The following is a 24,258-nucleotide window of genomic DNA, read 5'->3' as shown; positions in this document are numbered from 1 at the left end:
TGTTTCATTAACATAAATATATTAATAAGACCCTTCCCAGAAGAGAATGCAGTGTCAGAGAAATGCCAATCAAATGGCTGGGTTGTGAGAGGTAGAGCTTCAAATACGTTATTAAACCTTCATCCTCTACCAACAATTTCAAGGCCATTCAGGAAACGGTGGAGCTTTATGAGCAGAAAGAAGAGTAACTGCTCATAAAATTATTTTGTCCACTACGATTGCAGTGTTAATTAAATTGTATAATCTGTGATGTGCAGCAACTGATTTCTACATTTTTGGGTGAAATTCAGTTGCTTAGGTTTTACTTTGGTTTTTATCATGTGTTTTTACAATTAGTAAGCTAGACTGCTGTATCATGTTCGTTATCACTACCAGGAAACAAGCATGTGTATGTTGCTACATATCCGGCATAGGTAAATCATGTCAGCCTTTGTATGTGCAGTACTGTATTTGCTAACTCTGAAGCCAGGGAACTGCCAGGTAGTAGCTGTATCTGCTGAGAGTTCTGTAAAGTCTGCTGTGTCAGCTGGTATCAGGTCTATGGAGATAGGATCTCGCCCACTCCTCTTTGTCCCTACTTATTATCCCATAAAATCTACTAGAAATTTTATGGCATCTTTCCTGCTAAGCAGAGGCTGGAATATTGAAGACTGTGAGGTACTTGGCAAGAGTCAAACATGGAAATATGAACAACATTTCCTGGGAAACATAGCACCCAAACTGCTGACAGATTTAACTCCTGATTCTTGGTAGAGATTTCTTTTCCAAATTGGGCTAACCAATTCTCTGGATCAGGCTCAACACATATGTGACTAAAGTAGAGGTTCTATAACAGAGCAAAAATAAGTGAACATCTTTTGGATTAAATACACTTGACTGACCTACATCTTGAGCCACTGGTCACTCTTATTTGCACAGCTCAGGAGCTGCTCTAGGAAAGCTACAACGAATGTATCTAAAACTAAGATTAACAAAGTCTCCAACTAACCTGATTTATGATATTTTTCCATAATTATTAGATACTTGGCATGCTTATGAGCATAGAAATGCACAAATGGAACAGGAGATCTCCTGCATTATGAAAAAATATTTAGAGAGTTGGTGCAAGCACAAGTTTTCAATATGGTTTCAAAGGATGATACTGCCTAGATTCTTCCAAATAAAAAAGCAGCAACAGCTTCAAAAAAAGGCTCTATAAAATAAAAATAATTAAAAAATGACAATGTTTTTTCTGTATATATAGAACCCAAATTTTGAAGAAAGGTGAGGGCAGAGGCTCAAACAGGAACTAAGAAAACCTAGTTTATTCTATTGAACATGACTCCCATGAAAATACATTTGCATAGACAAATGCCAAACACATAAAAATTCACATCTGTCAATTCACTTGGGCTCTGAAAGTACAAACAGGGTACACAGCAGGTTTTGTTCCTACTTCATACTATTCAAAGTTCTTGTAATTCTATTAAAATACCCAAATACTTTGAGAATTATTTAATTACCATATTTTATTTTGATAAAAAGTTCTTTTCAAGTCAGAAGGCATTTTGGGAAGTAGCTCTCACTGTATTTCAAGCAACGATAACATTGTTTTGTATTAGCAGGACATGAACTTTATGAAGCAAGCAAGGGACTGAGTCAGGTCTCACTGTGGACATGAGCTAGAGAACTCAAGAGATAATGTTCTATGCCATAAAACAGATGAAAGCCAACACTAATCTATGTTATGTTATCTGTCACTTACATACGGGGACATAATTGTTTATGTTCCCAAACCTTGAAGTTATACTAAAAAGGTGAAGGTTGAATTCCTCTTTGTGTAGTATTTGGCTTATTTTATGTTTTTTGCAACAGAAAAACATGAAACACTTTGAAATCACACACAGTAGTGCAATAAAAGTCCAGTTTGATGCTTAATATAGTTTGGAAGGATTAATACACTCTGATTTCACATTTCTAGCTTTCTGGTATGCTGAGGCTTTAAGGGACCAGCAACTCTGAACTTCCAACTTCTTTTTTTCTCATTTCTTTTGTTTTCATCTTTAAGAGTGGAAGAAAAATGCCCAATATAACATGGGTACCAATATCACATGCAATAAGGGAGCATTGCAAATGCTGTCACTATGAAACAATGCCATGCAGAATAGCCTCAATGTAGCAGTTGCTTCCAAATCAGTAAGTGGTAGTAGAAGAAAGACATCCAAAAACATTCTTTTAAAACAAACGCTCAAAAAAGCAAGATTGAAATCTACAATTTTTGAAAATGTGAGAATGCTGCATAGCTCAGCATCTGCTGACTTTTTCCCAACTTGTAGTCTAAATCCAGTATTTAGGTTTTCCTCACTTGTATTATGGAAAGATTTCATCCCAAGGTTTTCCCTTTAATTACAGAAACTAAGGTTTGAATCCAAAGCAGCTTATTAGCTAGAATAGAGAATGAGGAACTCATACTCAGATTCCTCCTTCTCCCATCAGATAACTGAAGCATGCTGTGCACTCTGATTATTATGAGTGGGCAGGTATCATCTAGTAATCAAAAGGAAAAATAATGTGAAATGGAGTACAAAATGGTCTTACTAAAACCAAAAAGGTTGATGTGCCAGTATGATCAACCTCACATGATGCACAGTTTAGTGATGAAATATTTCCAAAAAGTGTTGTGTACACGTAGCTCTATACCTACTAAATAATGAAGCCATATGACATTGACACAGAGAGGAAAATACAAAGGGTGATTAATATTTGAGTGAGATGCTATTCCAAGGTCTCCGCCAAATACATAATTCTAATTAATGCATACTATTGCATAGCAGCTCAATAAAGCTGCATGATATTTCAATGAAAGACAACCATTATCTTAATGCACAATAAAATGCCTTGAGATGCAAACATTGAGAATTATCAGGGTCACAAAGAAGCCTAAATACACACTGCTCTTATAATGCAAATTCTATGTACCCAAGCTGCATCAATTCAAGAAAAAGTCCAGCTCATAAAAATTTCCTTAACATGTTGCATAAAGTATCAGAAGGATTGAAAAGAGGATTAGCAAAGGAGAAGGTACCATTCAATGAGTATTGGAAAGATGCATATCAAAAATTTATCAGGCGAAGTAAGTCTGAAAAATGCTGATAACAGATGGGAGCTGTCTCAGCAAAAACCAATGTTGCTAGTTTGACTGTTTCTATAGCTGAGGATAAAAGTATCCTTGGGGGGAAAAAAAAAAAGTCTGATTTTTTTTACCTCTTCCTTCTCTGCACTTTGCAAGTCCCTCCACTCCTCAGTGACATGACCGAAGTCCACTGTGTTCATTGCAACCTTATATTCCCCAATGATATCATGCTTGGAGAAACGATCAAAGTCATAAACTGCCATCACTAAAGTCTTTCCACCCAGCTCAGAGTATGGCACCTGCAAAGAAGAAAAAATTTCAAACTCCATACCTGTGACAGTAAAGATCAGTACAGTACAATGCAAATCTATTTCTTTGGTTTATCAGCTGTCATCTCAGGTAAATTGAACTGCAGAGAAAATTATGAGGTATATTTGTTTTTGAGTCACCAGGAGCAGTATTTTTTTGAGGCCAGGCTCTGACATTCAATACAACTCTGTGGCAGCTCACTCATCTCTCCCTGGGTTTTTCTCATTCTACTTCAAATTATTTTGTAGGTGATGAAACCGAAACAGGAAGCTCAATTATTTGCACTGAAGACATATGAACTTTTCACACAATGGTGTCTTTTCCTCAATAAATCAACTATCATCACACAGAAGTGGGTAGCTCCCAGGCTGATAAAAAAACCAGAACTGGCTTACTGTATCTGACACAAAGTAACTAGACAGTAAATAGTTCTATTACAGAACCACTACCTATTACCTATTTTTCATATTGTAACTTTCACACTGTAGACTTGAAGTTTTTCTAAATCACAGCGTGCAGCTAGAAACTGTAGTGGCAGAGGGCCAAGTTCTGACTAATTCTCCAGCTGTTCTGATGTGTTTCAGACAGATGCTGTGGGTTAGGATGCTTATGAGTCACATTTTTAATATTCAGATGAAGACGTGCAGTTCAGGTAATCTACGCTTGAGTGGCGGTCTGGAGAGGTCTGATTTAGGAATTGTTTGGATTTACACTGAACACTTGGTCAATTTGAATATATTCTGCAAGTATAAATGGTTTCCATGGGCTTCAGCAAACATTTCTCTATTAATTGTCTATATAAAGAGAAATGAAAGCGTGGCATTATCATTGGCCTTGTTAACTGCTGTAAGTTCTGGTCTGTTTAATCTCTAGGGCTGCTGTCTTTTGTTACTGTTTGGCTTCCACTTGCTTTAAAAAATACTTACTAATAACACAAGCAGTTTTTCTTTTTTATACTGTGTTACATAAGGTTTTAAAGAAGCTTTTCAAGTTGAGAGCCAGCTTTGGCTTCCATTACTGAGTACAATAGTTTCACTGGGTACAGGGTTGTGTATTATTGTAGCTTCTAAAAAGCTATAGAAGGCAAATATATGTGGAAGACAAAGTTCCAAATAATTTTGCTCCAAAGAAGAAATATTCTGGAGTTTCTTCCTCCTTCAATTTAGAATACCAGTTAATGGATTCTGGTAATTTCAAATGCATGAAAAGACTACATTTACCATTATTTACTTCTTTTATCATTTGACCTCAGTAAAGCTTATTTTAGATACTTTCCTATTTAAAGAAGAGGTAGTGGCAGTGCTTATTCCATTCATTACCTCTAAAGCAGCCTTAGCCTACAGGCTTTTCAGGACAACCAAGGATGTCAGCTCTTGTGAAGGATTGCTCCCTCTCCCTGCTTTCTCTTCTGCTGAGAGGTACTGAGCCTTTTGACCCAATGCAGGGGAGACCTTGGTAGAAGGACATGTACAGGAATGTTTTTCTGGCACAGATTTGTCAGTACTCCAGAAATGAACCCTCTTCCCGCTTCAGGTATCCCACTGGGGAGGAACACCTCTGCCAAATCGGCGTAGTCCAGCTAGGACTTCTCCATTTCCTTTTGGCAGCACAGCGTGAATATACAATTGGGACAGACAGAGCTTGATGAACACCTGCACCCTGGAACAGCACCATGGATGTGCAGGAAACAGCGATAAAAAGGGGACTAACATAAGGAGCAACCCAAAGAAGAGAAGGAATGAGGTCAAGGGCTCAAGGTGCAATAGGGCAGAAACATATCTCATCCCCATTAGGCCTTCTCTGGGAGGAAGGCAGGCAGCTCACAGCTGCTCCCTGGGAGAAGGTAACGAAATGGGCCTGGGCTGCTTGGTGGGCAGCTCTGCCAAAGAGTGGTAAGAGAAGCATACCAACAGAAGCTGTGTACCACCTGAAGTGGGTCACAGGAGGAAAGCTCTGCCCAAGTAAACAAGGTATTGTCAATAGTTTCCACTAAAGTTAAATGACTAAACGTTCTGTCAGGTCTTGCATGGAAAGAAAACTTTCATCTGGAGCATAAAATCTGAGTATTAAAGATATGACTTAGAAAGAGCGGACATTATAGTCCAGGAGTGGATGATCTGATTTGTAATTTGTGCCCTCATGTCAGATGACAGCATTATTGGTTCTTTCTTTTGTGAGCTGCACAAGAATCTGTAAGTTATAACTCTTTTCTTTTAAATACTCTCTTAGGAAAGCTCAAGAAAAAAAATAACTCCCCACAAAAGATTATTTTTATGAACATCTTCAAGGGAAAAAATAAACTTATATATGCAGTAGTAGTTCTGGCCTCCAGGGATTTCTTTCTCATTGAATGATTACATAGCCTGAGTCTTTTACTGTTCCTGTTTTCAGTCTGTAGCTGTCATTATAAGATTGGGCATAGAGAGAAAAGCCTGAAGTAACAGCAGAGGAATGTATATTAGGAGAAGCCCTATGAAACATGCTGTATAGTATTCCTTTATTGTATTTAACTGGGGTTTGGATACAGCTACAGTTTTATAAAAACACTGCTGATAGATTCTATTGGAACTACTTAAAATATTGCAACGTAAGACTTAGCTACATTTATTTAATTCATATATTATTAAACCTGAGACATTATTTCTTTTCATATGTAAAGTAGCATGGCACAGAATTGCTATGACAAAGTCTAGCAAGATTAATCTGCCATACTGTCCTTCATCCATTTACCTTCCTTGAGATTTAATTTATTTTTGAGGGGAAAAGAAATGGTATACTGAAATTCATAAATCAGACTACAAAGATATTTAAAGAAAATGCTGGTCTAGTGAAACTTACCTGACATTTGTCAAAGTGTCACTGTTCTTTAACTTTCTTGTAAGTCTTATCCAACCATAAAACATGGGTCATGTTGTGATACATCAGGATAACTGAACTGCCCAAAATCCAATGGAGCTTTTTACACCTACTGAGGGCTGACCCAATGTTATACCATTTTCCTCATAAGATGAAATATTGCAGGTTTCTACAACATGAAAAATCAGTATGCTGCAGCTATCCATTAACTAAGACATCTAGCTTTATAGCCAAGCATGAGAAACACAGTGGTTAAAAAAAATAAATCAATAATTATAAAAAAATACCTTGAATGTAAATTGCTCATTGAAAACAGGGTTAAGGGTCTTTCTGTGGACTTTTGTCTCGTATTTCTTCTTCTTATCAGGAAGCAGGAAAACTTTCACGTAGGGATCAGATGTACCACCCATATCTAACGCAGGCAGTTCAGCTGCTTGAATAATCCCAACCAGAAGCTGAAAAGAGAGAAAAAAAGCAGAATTAAATTTCATATAGATATTTATTTAAAAAACCAAAACTGTACTAGAGAGATACACAGGCAGACTCTATTTCTGGTCTGTGAAAAATTACCCCCCCTTCCCCCTTCAAGGAAGGCAAATGAAGCCATACTATAGATTTTAGAAAACCAATTACAGCAGATGCAGACTGTACAAAGGCTGTTTTTAAGCAGAAAAGAGGGTTTTCAAAGGGCAGCTGATTACAGCTAAATACAGACTTCATCTTTTTAAAGACTGCAATCAAATAACTTTCAATTGCTCTCTACTTGTGTGCATTATTTTTCTGTGCTGGGCACCATGAATAGAAATCACATTATTAAACAATCAAGAATGTCTAATTTTGACTACAAAATTTGTATTCTAAATCCCCAACATGTAACCTTCTCCCCAACCGAACACAAAAAGATGACATATAAGCAAGTCCTCAGGCAGAGCTTAACTGAAAACAAATGGATCTTGCAGTCTTCCTTACATTTAACTTCTCTTCCTCTGTATACAAATTGGTTTATGCAGTAAGCTAAGGGAAATGTTTTAGAAAATTACCCCATGAAAACTAATCTTTGGCAACTAAATCCTAATAGTAATTCATAATACTAGTGCAAAACCAGAAAAAAAAAATAATTCTTATATTTCTTAGACACAAACAAGACTGCAGTGCATTCAAGACCTGTAAATGCCTTGGCCATTTTTGAAGTGTTATAAATGAAGACATGTTATGGTATGCTATGGTGTTATGTTATGCTATGTTATGTTATCTAGACGTTCCAGCCTGTATTAGGCCTATTTCAGAAAATGGAGTTGAGAGAAAGAAAATACTTCTAATCTTGGTTCACAGACACAAAAACAATAAGGTAAAGATTCAAGTGACTCTTCAAGGTCAATCTGGAGACAAGATATTAAGAAGTGGGAATGAAATCTGAAAATATTTTCTTCTAAATCAGTGCTTCAGTCACAATATATTTGCTTCTCTCATGGATGAATTGTTTAAAATTGGAAGCTGAAGCTCTAACAACTGGAATGCAGAACAATATAGTCAATCTAGGAAAGAAGCTTCTGGCTTCTGAGAGATTCCTCAAAGTTAGATTTGTTTTTACCAGTTTTAAATTCACAGCATGGCCTGTGTGCTTTCCTACCTATAGGATTCTTAAGGTCCATGAAACATTGTATTTTAGCTGTAAGAAACACTTACCCTTTTCTGTCTCATTCTTATTCTAGTTGCACAACAGTTCGTAAATACATGGATAGGCTCAGGATACACATCAAGTCTTGCACACAAAAGAGTGAAAAACAACTCTATGACTCTCAGTTAACAGAGTCGAAAACCATTTAAATTCCCCTTTAAAATTTCTCCCTCTAAAACTGAGGCATCACGCTCTGGAGACATTAGTCATCTTTTCTTCATTCTCCACCCAGTGCAATATATTAGCCAGATTTTTGGTCTGCAGTTTCATGCCATAGTGCTATACTAACCTGACTGAAAGCCCTCTTCTACTCTTTATATCATCTATTCTCTGATAAATTCCAATCTACAACATAGTTTAGAGTAGCAAAACAAAATAGAAAACCATAGCTCAAATAATTTATTACCTTAATTAAATACTACATTTTTAAAGATTTGTTGTTCATGCATCCTACTTCCCATTGTAAAATATAGTTCAGAAAAACATTTTCTTCAATGAAATTCACACAGAAAGTTTGTTTTCATATTCTAAGGAAACTGAAATCCATTTGTGAGAACACATTTGCAGCTTTCCCCTTCCCCCTCTTCAGATCTTCTGCTTCTTAAGGGTCTAATGCTTCACACTGATTTCATACTGATTTGAAAGGGGATCAGTGTGACTCATCACATGGCCAAGGAATTTCCTTTGGGAGTGGAGGAAAAACTCCTTTAACCACAGGTACTTGAAAGGCTTCAGAATTCTTTTTGGCTCTTGCATTGAAAAATAAGCACTGGTAGTCAGAAAATAAGTGAAAAGCTAGGGAAATACGATGTATTATGCCAGGTACTAGCCGTCTGTAAATACCTTGCTGAGGACACAGGAACTTTTATTCATTTATCTTATTTTCTTTGTCCTGCAACAAGTTATTATAACGCATTCCATTAACAGCATCAAATAAAGAATCTGAGCGCTGAAATAAATCATGGGTACATGTGGAAGTGAGTTCAGAGGAAGAATATGAATTAACAAGGATTTAAGTTCAATAGTAATTTCTTTCCCAAAATAGAGCAGAGTGATGCGGTTTTGACTGAAGCTGTCAAAATGAAATGCAGGATATGTATTCTCAAATTGACTGAAAGGCACACAGTAGAAGTGAAGTCAGATGTGTTGGTCTACTTCAGTTCAAAGTAAAGCACAGTGACTTTTAATGTGAGGGGCTGTGAATTGGTATAACTGACAAAAGTGATCCCAACCACAGCAAGAGGCCAGGGAGGAAAATTAAATATGAGCTGTGTCTATTCCTACTGAAAACTTGGCTAATATGCCAAAGTCTGGTCTTAACAGCTCTAGAGTAGGGTACTGAAGGAGTATCAGTCCTTGACTGTTGAGTCTTCTTGTCCAACTTTCCTGTTTTTTAGGGGACAGACCTTTTTATTTGCACTTTTGTTCAAAACTATAATTTTCTTGGCTAGTAGGTACACTTTCATGGATGGCAACAGAACCTGACACAGAGAGTTAATAAGGCAAAGTGCATGTTTGATGAAGTAGGAGAAAGCTACTCCTGGCTATCTTATCAACTTGCTAAAGACTCACAATAAATCAATTTACTTTTATGTCCCTCTCTTCGTCCTTCCATCTTTTGTTTGCTGACGTTTTAAACACCTGAAGGCTGAAGCTGTCTTTTACTATCTACATGCAGACTCCATAATATAATGTGGGTTGACATCGATTGGTGATGCCTTCATTAAAGTTATTAATAACCATCAGATAAATCTGGGTCTTCAATTTTGATTAAGCATGTAATAAAAACTCTGAGTACATTGAATACCAATTTAGGAGTACCTCTGTCATGAGTCTTCAGTCTTGCTTTCTCTCCTTACTCTGTACAAGCAGTAAGGATTTCAAAAATATCTGCTGTAACTGAAGGTTTACTTCATTCTCCCCTTGCATGCACAGAAAGAAAATTTTACAAGTTGGTTATTTCAAACCTGATTGTTCTGGAAGTCATAATCCAAAGAATATTGGATTTTCCCTAGTTTCTCCACTTCTTTGGCTTCTTCTTTATCTTCCCCATCAGTCAGCCCAGTCTCAGCATCATCATCCTTAAGAGCCTAGAAAGAATGAATGTAATATTCGTAAATAAGGCAAACTATTAAGTACCAGTTTAAAGCAGACACTGTCCTCAAATCTATTTTAAAGCCATTAAAAGCAAGCATGACAGTAGGAATCCAAATATGCAGTTTATAAATGTATTTATACTATTTAGGTTGCTCAAGGAGATGTTATAAATCAGCAAGCAAGCAATGAAGTAGGAAGAAAGCTTCTTGGACTATTACAAGCAACGATTGTTATAAAACCTGGAAGTAGAAACAAAAAATCAAGTCGATATAAAAAAAAATTATTCTGGGCTCCTACTGGCTCTTAAAGAGGCACAAGGAGGCAAACATGCTATTTCGTAAGCAAAGTCACACATTCATTCAACTTAGGAATACCTTGGCAATGTCAAACCTGATTGTGCATGCTGTGAATTGTTTGCAACTAGCAACAAGTTTCTGTAGGATTACTATGATAAAAAGCATGTGCTGTGGATGAGTTCTTCCTACAATCATATGCCAAACATTTTCCATGTTTATTTTGAATGAATATGGAAGCAAAGTTTTCAACATGCCATTAGCAAATGCATGTTTCTCCTTTTCCCTCCCTCCCGAAATCAATTTCCTTTTTATTCATTCTTGCTTTAAAGCTTGGCTGAACCAAATTGATTGAAAGCTGATTTTAGTTTGCTTAGAAAGAAACACAAAGAAATACAGAAATACTTACACCTTTGTCTATTGCATAAAACCTGATATTCTTAAAGGACACAGCAGTTATCATAGATTTTATACATAACTAAAATAATATATGATGTAGTACTTTTTTTTCTGTACCAGAAAGCAGAAGTATTTGCACTGTGGAAAAGGGAATTCATACAATTGTTGAACCGCATGAACCATAACTAACTATGCAGATCTTATTCCAGCAGATCCTTACCCAAGAACTGAAAAATGAGTAAAGGCAATAAGACAATTAGCAAAAAAATATGGAAAATGAAAATAAAGTTGAGAGTCTGTAAACAGGGAATGAATACTGAGCATTTATCAAGAATTATCCTTTGCATGTAATAGTAAAGCGTATGCTTATCTATTACAATCCTATTCTCTCTGGAGGGGAGTTCCTTCTATATGGAGCTACTGCTTGCACAAACGCTGTTAAGGGCAAGAATAAGATTTGTTACATTCTTTCTTTTTTTACAATGTGAGGTGGTCTGAAGAAACCTACAGCACTTATAAACAACAGATTGCAGCTGGAGCTTTCTATCTGAAGAGACAGCAAGGCTGGAAAGTAGCTATATCTATGATGGTTGATGAAAGAAAGAATGCGAGAGCATTAACATTCTCACTCAGCCATGAGCGCAGTGGGGGCCACACAACGGTTGTGTGGGTGTGGTAAGAAGAAAGATTGATCTCTGAAGTAGAAAATGGTATTTTTCAGAAGTCAGATCTAAATTCAAAAGGTCAGAATCAAAACTGCACAGTATTAAGCAATTATTTCTCTACTTTTTGAAATAAACTAGAAATTCTGCTGGCATAGCTCAAATGAAATCAATGCAACAACATTGATTTATGCAAGCTGAGGAGCTGGGTTTGAATTAAATATCTGAATTTCAGTGAATATGGACTCTTTACTAGGAACATAAATTACAGTGTACCTAGATAAGATCGGTAGTGGATGAGAATCACCTGTGATGTTGGAAGACTAAAGCTTTCTGAACTAAACCATTTCTATTTGGAACGGCTGAACTGCCTGAAATGAAAATTACCTGGACTCATTTTAATTGCTGAGCTGCTAGTGAGTGTCCTGGCTATGGCACAACATTTTTGTCAGAACAAGTGTGACACTTCAAAACTGACAGGCTATATGGCAAGACGATACTGCTAGTGCAAAGACAGCTTGAAGCACAGCCCCTGCAGAACCATAAATGGGACTTTCAGGATATGAGGTGATGGGATTATGCCAAACACCTTGCATTCATTGATTAAAAAAACCCTTAAGGTTTTGTGACCATGAAAACAAAAAACTAGTGCAAAGACAGCTTGAAGCACAGCCCCTGCAGAACCATAAATGGGACTTTCAGGATATGAGGTGATGGGATTATGCCAAACACCTTGCATTCATTGATTAAAAAAACCCTTAAGGTTTTGTGACCATGAAAACAAAAAAAACAAAACAAAACAAACCAACAAAAAAAAAAAGAGATGTGACTCACTCCAATGGAAGCAACTGCATTTATCTGAACCCTGAGACAACAGGAAGCAATAACTCAGAGTGGAATGTTAACTGCAAGGCCCACTGTTCTGAATCATCCCAGCGTTGCCCTAATAGAGGACTCCATGACAGAAGAGTGATAAACAGCTCTAGTATATTACTGTTTCTGGGATAAGTACTGGACTTTCTGCTGTTCCATCTAGTTTTGACCTGGATTTTGTTTGAGAGGAAATATCCTACAGCTATTCCATAAGGAAAAAAAGAGAGAGAAGGCAAAAAGAACCTTAAATGCTGATTTCCACATGTGAGGGATTTGTAACTATTGTGTCAAGACAAGAGTTACACGCTCTTTCTAGGAAAACTATATACTCTACTGTGTAGCCGATCAATCTGGGAAGTGACAGAACTGTGGGTAATTCAAAGTGAAAATGTTCTTATTGTGACTATGGAAGATACAATTGTTCAGCTAACATCCCTCTTCCAAGAGTTTTGACGTGCAGCAGAAAACAATGTATGGTTGGGAAAGTCTTTTCCACAAGTTATGAGAGGTCTATCAGAAGGTGAAAACTATTTCCCAGGGGAGATGGAAAACACTGCACGTTACTCACATCAGCTGATGAACTATATGATTTTTTTGACCTTGGCTCAGAAACACTGAAGCACTAAGAAAGACTACGAATGAGATAGTGTTTGGATTTGGCCAAGGTCGTGGCATAGGGAGGTGCAAGAAATGAAAAATTATTATCTCTACAGCAATCTGTACATAATAGGTTTTACTATCAAGAAAGGGAATTTACTTTCAAACTAGAGGCCAATGCTTCACGACGAAGCTGAGTCAAAGGAAGCATAGAAGTTTCTCATGTTTGATCCAGCTGCTGAGTTCCAAAGAGGAAGAAGAATTGGATTACTTCAAAGTACTTTAAACACCCTGTAGGGATTTTCATTTTATATTGAGATTCTCTGAAACATCAATATTTAATGGAATGGTACTGCAATGCTCAATTCATAGCACAGTATATCACATTATACTGGATCTTACTGTTGTACTGCTACAATCAATTAAAATAAGCAGCTATATTTTATTTGATTTAGAAACAATAAAATATTTTTAATTATAAGCCACCTTTTTCCTCAAGCCTCCTCATCTGACACAATTGTGATCAGAAACCCTGGATTTAGCTGCAGAGGAATGCCTTTCCTTTCCTAAGATTTCTTTTAGCTCCATGACATTTTAAATGCTTTTTCTGTGATATATGCAATATAGAAATGCATTATTACATTGTGCTGGAGACCAGATTAATCTTTTCTAATTTGGGATGACTGTGAATTTCACTCAAGTGGTTTCTTCCTTTCTGAGGAGCATATGCAGGAACACACAACAATGAAACCTCTATATCCTATCTATCCTCTTACATGTGTATAAGTATCTGAAAAACATAGACTTCTAGGTAAGCAGGTGTAGGAATGTACAAAGAATTTGTTAATCCAGTATAACCATTAGGAGGTGATACATCCACACCTAATGAAATCAGCAAGTGGGAAAGGTTACTTTGTGCCAGGGACTTACTAAAGTCACACAATATGAAACATAGGTTTTCTTAGACCTGGAAGACAAAGTCAATTTTTGAGCAACCTCTCATTTAAGCCATATTTGAACAAGCCCTGTAACTACTCCTAACCAAGGATGCAGACCTAAATCTATATATGGCATTAGGGTTTTTTCCTTTTGGTTCCGTGTTTAGTTTATTGTTTTCAAGCTCATCTACTGTGTAGTGATTCCTACAACAAACAGAAATGTGGGATCCACAATTCAATTTGATGATTGCAAATGTACTTCCTTGCCTCCTATACAACGAGGCAGAGGCTACAATAATTTCTGAGTCACCTGTAAGATGCAAAGAGCCACGAAGGTGTATTTTGCACTTTGAGTTTGGTCTCAGTTATCTTCATGTCTCATTCTGTATGAGCTAATGTCTAGCTCATATCACAAGCTGTTTAAGACTACAAGAAAAGTATCTGTTGTATATATTACGAAACACTTTCATTAACAGAGTTTTGAGTGTTCCTTTCATTCATGGGGTGGCCTCTGGATTCACTTTTAAGAAAACAAGTTACCATTAAGCAAGAAAGAGGGACATTAGGAAGGAAAACATAACACTGACTGCAGCCTGTAAGTTTATTTGCTGCTCAAAGCTTGCTGCTGTCCTCAGTTCCATTTCTGCCTGCTCCATCAATCATTCCTTTTTGTTCACACGGTGAAAGGGAGATTCTTAATGTGTGAATGATGCCCAGTCCTCAGGCTTGTGCAATGCCTGCTGAGCTGAATGGAAGAAACAATATTATTTCATAGTGAGAATGTTCTGTGCCATGTCCAACAATGAATTTATCCGAAAGGCAATTTTTCCTCCACACCTAGGAATGGCTGCATTTCCACTAATGGTGGTGCACCGCTTATCAACTTTTTTCACATTCAAGAGCACCATCACCCTAACCTGCCCAATTTTTATCCCAGGGAAAAAGAAAAGCCTTTAAAAATTCCTGGCTGATTCCCTATGACAAAGCAGGAAAGCCAGCAATCGTATCACATTCTCTATCAGAGTCCCTCTGAAGGAAAGGCAACATTTCATTCTTTCAGCATCTGCTTTCTCTCCATGAATTAATTTAAAGAGAATGTTGTCCATGGGCTTCCAGTGGCTGAGCCAGGTTTTTGGTCATTGTGAAATCTACTTTGCCATTACTGCTACAAGAGTGTTAGTCTCACACACCAGCAGTGGGCCACACCAACACACAGAATGAGCAAGACCCTGCTGTGTCCAGTATGCGATGCCTTGACATTACTTCTTGCTTGTTATCCAGTTTTTTAATGGTCTGTTGGATTATTCAGAAGCCTTTCCTTCTTTAGTAGCTTATGACACAAGGTCATTGTGTTCAGCTTAAGAGCTTGCTGAGTTGTTTGGGTACTAAAATACCAACTTATTCTGGTACAACAGAAGAACACAGCAAATGTTCGATGTAAAATATGAAAGCATACACTCAACTTGGAGCTGTCAAGCCCCCAAATCCACCTGTTTTTCTTGTAGCCAGTGCTTATTTGCTGAAAAAAGATACAGCTGATCTCAACCTGGGGACCTGTTTTTTAAGTTCACCTTGTGGGTCAGGGCTCTGCTTTGAAAGCACGGACCAACGCACATGAACAAAAAGAAGCAAGTGCTCTTGCAAGTATGCTAGTGTGCTCTGCCCCCACTTCCCATATGGCAGTGCTTGGTTGTGCTAAGCAGCAGGCTGTGAGTAGGAGGCAGATTTGGGCTGCTTGGCCAGTGCATGCTGCTCAATCAATTATTCTTCATCCTCCCCAGATGAAGAGCAGTGGGCCAGCTGGAAGCATGCTTCGGGATCAAGCTGGCTCCTTGACATGGGAAGACCATTCTGAGCACAACATTTATTCCTCTTTGATAAGGAGGTATTATATCCTCTGTGATTCTATATATTCAGGACTACAACTATTTAACAGTGAAAATTAACCTAAATACAGGGAGACATGATTTAGGGGGTGTCACACTGATACGTTGAGAAAAGAACTGTTCTTTTCGCTTGGATGCTTAAAAAGAGATAAGATCACCCCTCTGAACATCCACTAAACAGGGCTTTAACAAGTATCTGATATTCACATGCCTGAAGGTTATTTTACTATTGATGTTTCCTATTTATAGTCTTGTAAAGAAGAACTGTTTTTGCTTCAAAAGTAAATAATTAAATATTCCCAATAGGGTAAGAAATGTATACCTGGTTTATTTGACCTGCTGTTCCTGTTGGAGGTTACTCATACCCACTAACTGCAGGCACTCAGTATAAGAGTATAGCTCTCCATATAATCAGTGGTTACAGGTAAATGTCTCTAGAGTGTGATTCAGATCACTTAATTTAAGGAATAATTGCATGCTTCCTAGACACCACTCATTAGGAATCTCCAAACTCTGGAATAAAGAATTCAAAATTTTGTCTGTTAATCAAGACAGAAATGTTCTCAACTATGGAAGCTTCCAGTGGCAAGACCTTCAGTACAGAAAAAAAGACATGTACGAAAATGAGTAGGATCTACATATTCATATCACACTAACAGTGCATTAGGTTACAAGAAAAGTAAACTAATTATTTCACAGGAGAGTTTATATATTTATTTTTTTTTAAAGGAGGAAAAAGAAACTTGAGAAGCATTCAAAGCAAGCTTTTATGTCTTCTTGGGAGAGACTGAGAGGAAAAGACAGAATGGAAATAAGTCCAGCCTGTGGCTCACAGCTGTTGCCTCCATATTTTCAGGGTTCTGAAATCTAGCATAAATTTAAGTTACAAGAGTTTTGCAGAAAACCCTGCAGAATCCAAACACTTGCCTATAACATTGTATCTTCATAAACATGTTATTTTCACATTTTCCAAGACATTTTATGCACCCTGCATGTTGCTTTCTGAGGATGGTGAAAAAGTAGGACAATTGGTCAAGCCTGAGGTTGAATTAATGTACAAACAGGACTCAGTCATTTTGATGGCCACAGTATAATTATTGGGATTGTTTTCTAAGAAAGACTTGTTCTCATAATTTCTGACTGATTTTCTGTACTGTGATGGCTCTGCAGCACACACTGTCTTTCTGAGCATGAATTAGAATTGTATTATGGATTGTATTGAATTGCATTATCATTGTATTATGGATAAGCCATGGTGAGCATTAACATCAGCATGGGCTGAAGATGCCATCAAATGGGAATTGGCATGCTAAGACCAGGAGATGTGGCATCATGGAGTAAATAAACTTACTATTCTCTAGGCATTTGGCTGGGAAAACAATCACATGAGCAAACATTGCAGAAGAAAAGACCTCAGACAGCAAGAAGGCCCCTGTCTCTCAGACAGATCGTCTGATTATTTCTGACAATGAAGACTTGAGTGGCTTCAAGTGAAATACAGGCTCTCTGGCTGTAAGTGTGGTTTGTACTGACTTCCTTTTGGCTATCGCCTTCAGGTGGACAGGTCAACACACACTCCATGTCTCCATGAGAGCAGGGAGGTTTATGGTTCAACAGCTAAAATAATGAAGTGAAATGGTCTAAGAAAAAATATATTGAAATCTGATAAGGTGCAACTGCAGCTTTTAATACCATATTACTTTATAATGCCCCAATATTTCACTGCTATTAATACATGAACATTAATCTGAAAATTCTAAAGTAGTACATGACCCTGATGTAAAAGGAAGGCCTTTGCAAAGGAAAAACAAACACAGAGAGAAGTCAGGTGGTTTAATGAAGGCCCCACTAAGTCAGCAGCAGAGCCAAGGATGTACTTCTCATACTCCAGGGTGTAGAACATATATCTAATCCCAAAACTCCTACTTCACCTAGCAGTCACATTCACTGTAAGCAAATCTTTCACTAGTGACAGTGTTTCAGCCTGATGCAATGAGAAAGGATGGAGCTATTAAATCTCCTTCTCCACAAATGCTTTGTGACCTAATAAAATGTTCAGACCACCACAATTATTCTCCAAGCAATAGGGCTAAATTTTAGTAATTTTTCAGTGTTGCTGTTCATGACTGGAATGATTACATCTATCCCTTTCCTCAGCCCACAGGCTGAGCTGAAGCAAAAGTTTTGTTGTACCAATGCATTAAATTCTGAGCCAAAAAAATCAGCAGCTATTATAGTGTCTCTGGACATGGGTGTTTGGGGGCTTTTTTCTTCCCTGAAGAAAAAAGTAGCAGGAGCCACGAGGGGCGTAGCATGGCAGAGACTGGAAAGTTACAAAGATGAAAACTGTGATGGGAAGATCTCATTAAACCAAAGGCGCTAGCTGTCATTCAGTGCCACCAACAGAAATATGGAGCAAGATCCCTTAAAAGAGTTCAGTATGGAGAATTAAGAACTTAAAAGTGTTGGCACTTTACTGAGATGCAAGAGCCCACAGCAAGTTTCATGGGGTATCAGTAATTTTTGCAACGCTTAGAAACGAAAACATTAAAAATACATACTGCTTTCATCTCCTTTTGATATAGTGACATTTATACAAAAAGGGAATAAAATTAGCAAGTTATTTTCATGTGCCTATCAATTTTAAACTTGAGCTTTCTAGTACAGTTTTACTCAATATTTTAACTACAGAAAGAATGACAACTTCTTCCCTTTCTCCCCTCCTCTAGCCTCCATCAAAATACATACCCAACAACAACAAAAAAACCCAATCAATTTAGTTCAGCCTCTTGATGTGTGGTATCAAAGCTACTACATATAAATCTCAGCTGAGGAGCCAGAGCCATCAGAAGACTATATGTATCAGAGCTTTAGACTAGGTGCGTCCAGATAGCAAAATAAACCTACCGCAAGTGACAATCCAGAACAGTCATGAGACACAACATAGACAAGAAGGACATAGAAGGAAGAAATAAAAATTAAAACAACCACACAGAAACATTAGTAAAAACCATGGAGAAATGACCTTTTTACAATAGTACATTTAACAGTTTGCCTCCCCTAATCTAATTCTCCCTGTGGCCCTTGGTGGAGTTGTATTATCTACTTGAAAAAGTAAGCATTGCCTGCAATGGAAACAGGTTTCAAGACTGAAAACCTAATCTTATTTTCAACTCATCTTCCACTTTTCCTCAATTACATTTGCTCATAATCTATATTCTTTCATAAACAGTTTCTCATCTGAAGTTGTTTTCAGGAAAGTGGACATTCTAAAGCACAAATATTCTAACAGAGACCAAAATTTGATTCCTCTTTCTGTAGTATCTACTGAGCTGACTGAGGCTCTGTGTCTGTCTCTAATGATGTCAAGCTATATGGCTCTAGAGTGATTTGGCAAGAGCCAGGTCAGCATGAGCACATGTAGGTCACAAGTTCTCTTTGACAAACAAAACCAGACTAAGATGGAAACTGTATTTTCAGAAGCTGATACTTTGAATTTACCAAATGCTGCTCCCTTCCCAGCTTTGTGTGCCTAGGGAACTAGGATCTTTCAAGATGCCAAGTGCCTATCAACTGCTATTATGCACTCTCAGCTGAACGCAGAAGGTAATTAGTGCTTGCAGGTTCAGGCCTAACAATTACTGAACTAAGCTGCTTTTTTTTTTTTTTTTTAAACAACACCTAATATCTTTGGTACTATATGTTTATAATGATATTAGATTTACATCTTGTTCTTAAAGTATTTTTTTAACTTTAAAATTTGCTTCTTTAAGAGCTAAAAGGCATTCTTGTTTTTCCCCTTTCTGTTTTATGCCAGAGCCTCTAAAATTATTCAGTTCTCTTAGCTGAAATATTCTACATTTAGCATTGCATTGAATTCAGCGATGTATATTAAAATTTGCACTGCTAATTCCAAGATTAAATCCTGTTAAAATAAAAAAAATCATCCATACCGAAAAAAAAAAAAGTCAATGGCGAAAATTTCACAAATTAGGAATTAAGATGGTAAACATTATTAAATGCCAAGGACCTAAAATTGGTACACCATCAGACTGCTAGGTATGAATGTAAGGGTCTAACTTAAGTGGCCTGGTTTTGAAATCCCAGATAGTGAAGAGGAACCTTGGCTGGGGAGCTGCTGATGCATTCTGTTATTAAAGGTCTGACAAGTTACCTCAATGACAGTCTACTCTCCTAACGTAGATTTGTTTTTGCAAAACAAAACACCTCAAAATCCCAAAATATTTGGGCAAAAGTATGTTTAAATAAATATACAGAATATTCTGAATGGAATAATCTTTAAATACCCATCTGTGCAATATTTCAAAGTTTGAGCTCTCTTTACAGACAAGAGACGTGACTGTGCTTTTTATCAAATTTTCCTATGAAAAAGATAGAAATGAAACTCAATATAAATTACATAATGTAATTTTGCATTTAAAATATTTCTTTTTCGAGAATCCATGGTCATTTATCCAGGTCCTAATGGATATAATTAAAAACAATAATATACTGTAAATACAACAAAGGTCTTGCATGATTCAAAACAAATTCAACATAAATATCAATCAACAAATTGCACATTATTAGTCCTACAAAAAAGTATTACGTTTGTTATCATTAGTAGAACACAACAAACATTTCAAATAATTTTTCCACAAGCATAATCAAACACTTCTTCCAAATTATCCTTGCTTCAATGAGAGGAGCTGGCTAACAGTAGCCCAGGGTAATTCAACAATTGATGATCTGATTTTCCACGCATTGCTGAAGGGGAAATATCTCAGAATTACTTAACATTAATAACCCAGAACAAAGTCTACAAATCAAATACATGGAATCTATGAGTGCTAAATTGAAGTGCTAAAAGAAAAGGGTTTTGTTTCGTATTCATCATATGGAGAAAACAAAATCATCAGTTTTGGTTCCTGCTCTACAAAAAGGATGAGGACGGGCTGGAGAGGGTCCAGAGAAGGGCCACAAGGGTGATCAGAGGACTGGAGGCCCTGCCATATGAGGAGAGGCTGAAAAAACTGGGTTTGTTCAGCCTTAAGAAAAGAAGGCTTTGGGGAGACCTTATTACCATATTCCAGTACTTAAAGGGTGGCTACCAAGAAGATGGAGACTCCCTATTTACAAGGAGTCACATGGAAAGACAAGGGGTAATGGTCAAAAATTGCTCCTGGGGAGATTCTGATTAGGACAAAAGAGGTAAATTTTTCACCATGATGACAATCAAACATTGGAATAGTCTCCCAAGGAAAGTGGTGGATTCCTCCACATTGGACAGTCTAAATCTCAGCTTGCTGAGCCATCTCATATAAACTATAGTATTACCTAGAAAGTTGGACCAGATGATCCTTGAGGTCTCTTCCAACCTAGCATTCTATGATAAAATCTTTCTCAAGGGAGAACTCAAACTTTCTGCTCTCTTTTCTTTACAGCTTGGCCTCACTAATCTTCCTAATCTTGGAACAGCTGCATCTACATTCCTTATTTTGTGTACCGATTAGGTTGTTTTCAGGTGTGAATTTGTCTTGTGTCAGTGTCTTGCACTTCAGTACATCACTGTGGCACATGAAGCATCTTCTCTCCAGACAGAACCAAGGTTGAAGCTGGGCACTATCTAAAATGCTCCACTTGCAATGTGAATGTAAGACTCTCCAGCTGTTGACTCTTTGTGCCTGTGCAGGACTCTCTTGTGGTAAGGCAATCTGGGACGGCTGTAGAGAAATCTGCTTTGTACTGCCTGCTAGCATGTAGACACAAGTACACCTAGGATGGGTCACTGGTGTGAACTTCATTAGCTGCAAGCATACAATGTGCACTCATGTTCTGAGATGCAAAACAGAGTGTGTTGGATCAAGCCTCAGTCTTTCCTTCATCACTTTCATGATGACTGTGTACTGTGGTCACTATAAAATGCTGATACATACAGCTTGAAAGCAATTAATTTTGCCAAGGCTTACTTTATTGGTGTAGTGTATGGACTAGAAGTTAACAACTGTCTAATGAATCAACACTTCAGTAGTGGCTACTGCAATTGAGTAGTATGAAGAGGAACAAAACAACTGGATTTTCAGTTATTTTTTCCTATGCTGGCTTCCTACTGAGCGAGAACAAAATCTCTCCTCTTGTCTTGGAAACTGGAAGTAGCTCTCATAGCTCTGTACCTTTCAGCTTATTGATTATTTTCCTCCTCTTATCTGAGCTCCCTTCAGACTCTACTTGTGTGATCCAGTCACAGGTAGTCATCAGACTTGTAAGGCTTCCTCAGCCACTGTCCTGATTTTGCTCTTCCTCTATCATGTCTTCTGTGCCTTGAGAAGTGTGCTAAGTTTCCAAGACATTTAACACTGGCTGATGAGCCACACTGGTGGCTGCTCCATCACTGTACTGCAGCATCTCAATGCTTGTTTTAGACTGCTCCATGGGCCTCTTAGGTACTGTGTTCCTGGCTTCTCTTCTTGGATCTTGCTCCCATTAGCTGACCCTAGTTCTTCTCTTCAAAGATTTGGCTTGGACTTTTAATAAACCTGCTTTCAGCCCAGCTTTCTTCTACACTAGATCCCAACTTGTGGAAGGAACTGCTCATTCCTGATCATACTTTTATCCTCTTTCTTTGGCTGGAAAAGTGCTCCTAGCCTGCTCTGCCTCAACCTTCTGAGGGGCCTTGGGAGCACAGACTCAGTCATGCCATATCTTGACAATTATTGGCTTCTGCTGAAGAGGTTTTGTAAATCAGTTCTCCAAATCTCTTTAGTGCTTTCTGTTTGAAAACTACAGCCCTTTGTCTTCTTTGCTTAGGAAATCTGGCAATGCAGTAAGGACACATGGATATATCCCATTGATTTCTCTATTCTTCTGCTTATTCTTAACAGTTTGCTCCAGGAAGGGCAATACTAAAAGCCTGCTAAAAGAAAAAATAATCTTTATTTTCTTTCAGGAACATATTAATCAAGTTTGTGGCCCTCTGGATTAGATCCTGCAACCTGCTGCTTCTCTTGTATGAAGCAGATATGAAGGACAAGTTTTTCTGCCCTCTGAAAATGATCCCTCTAAAAGGGCGATATGCTAATGTTTTTCTCCAAGTAACTGAGTTAACTTACAGTTACAACTATAGCCTGTTATCTTTAATCTCCTTGTCTCTAGTACAAAATGAATTGTCTTAGCAGTATTGTGATGTATGTCTCTCTCCACTTCCTCTTTTGTTGTTTTCCCCTGTTTCTATGTTTCCCATTTGTTCTTCTGTGCTGTTGCTCTCTTCTCCACTGAACTTTTGCTTTTGTGTAAAAAGAGATTTAGAATTCAGAACTACTTTTGTTTATCATGTAAGCTCAGAAATACTGCTAGAAAGATACACAAACACTGTGCTAGGTCCTGACCAGTCTCAAAAAAGGACAGTGAAAATTGCTCACATTTGCTTCCTTTCTGAGAAAACCAAGATACTTGCAATAAACTTGCCCATTCCAGATCCAGAGCAGTATGCCTGCTCATGTATTTTAGCAGAGCAGAGAAACTGGCTGACTGCTTTATCAGTGATGCCACAACATCTTCTGTGACACCACTGAGAAGATGCTGCCAATCAATCCCCTCTTCAGAGAGCCACTACTGAGGCAAAAAGCAGAACCTTTTGTAGCTACATCAAACCTTCAAATGCAAGCCAAGAATTCAAGAAAAGAGGTACTTTACCTGGTCTTTCATGGTTTTCCCTAAATCTTTCACATCTTTCATGTTAATAGCATTCTTCCCTCCCTTCTCCTTTCCCTTCTTCTTGTTCTTCTTTTTGAACAAGCATTTCTTACAGAGACAAAAGCAGCAGGTAAGGATTAATAGGACTGCAACTATGGCTATGGCTATTAAGGCCCAAGGTGGCACTGGAAGAGAAAAAGAAAGACACACATAAAGAAGGTGGTAAATTGTTAGTAGGGTTACACTTAGAAACCAGCACATTTCTCTCACAGCTAAGCCTTTTTCAATGAAAATGCACTGCAGAAATACCTGAAATCCTAAAATATCCTGTCACCATTTGTGTATTCATCCCAACTGAACACTTGCACACACAATGCCAGTTTAACACATCTGCCTGTTTACATGCCTGGTGACACGTATCCAACTCACTTGCAGCTATTTTGATTAATCAACCATCTGTAAACAGTATGTCCAAAAAGTCACACTGTGCAAATCTGTAAAATGCTCAGCACATTTAGGCAATTACTTGCTTCTTTCTTCAATCATCTTCCCAACCCACCTGGCATTGTGGCTGAATCGGGTGGAACTGACTGGGAATTTCCCTTTTCCGGAACAGCATCTGATCCAAGCTGTCAGTTTTAATGAACAGCCTTTCTCCTCTGCCCACTACTGCACTTGATAAGAATTTCAGACTTCTCGCAACAGAGGAAGGTCAAGGTCATCAGTAAAGAGTGACCAAGGACAAAGGACAGTCCAGACCAGAGGCATTTGTCCTATTGGTCATCAGACCCTAACACTCACCAAGTTTTAGTACACATATAACTTCTCATCTATGCCTTCCTATCAAGAAAAGTGTATGTTCCATT

General features: G+C 37.7%; 1 protein-coding gene across 1 annotated transcript in view; it reads right to left on the bottom strand.

Annotated features, from left to right (window-relative positions):
- Positions 1 to 23,653, bottom strand: part of SYT1 (synaptotagmin I) — a 94,025-nt gene extending 70,372 nt beyond the window's left edge. The window contains exons 1-4 of the mRNA XM_010008040.1: positions 23,393 to 23,653; positions 9,923 to 10,045; positions 6,565 to 6,732; positions 3,244 to 3,411 (exon numbers count right to left, since the gene is read on the bottom strand). Coding sequence (XP_010006342.1) covers positions 3,244 to 3,411; positions 6,565 to 6,732; positions 9,923 to 10,045; positions 23,393 to 23,653 — 720 coding nt within the window. The remainder of the gene's footprint in view (positions 1 to 3,243; positions 3,412 to 6,564; positions 6,733 to 9,922; positions 10,046 to 23,392) is intronic.
- Between the last annotated feature and the right edge of the window lie 605 nt (positions 23,654 to 24,258).

Source organism: Chaetura pelagica, unplaced genomic scaffold (assembly GCF_000747805.2).
Source record: "Chaetura pelagica isolate M959 unplaced genomic scaffold, ChaPel_1.0 scaffold50, whole genome shotgun sequence".
Classification (NCBI taxonomy): Eukaryota; Metazoa; Chordata; class Aves; order Apodiformes; family Apodidae; genus Chaetura; species Chaetura pelagica.
The sequence above is the reverse complement of the archived record's forward strand: the minus strand, read 5'-3'. Positions and strand labels throughout refer to the sequence as shown.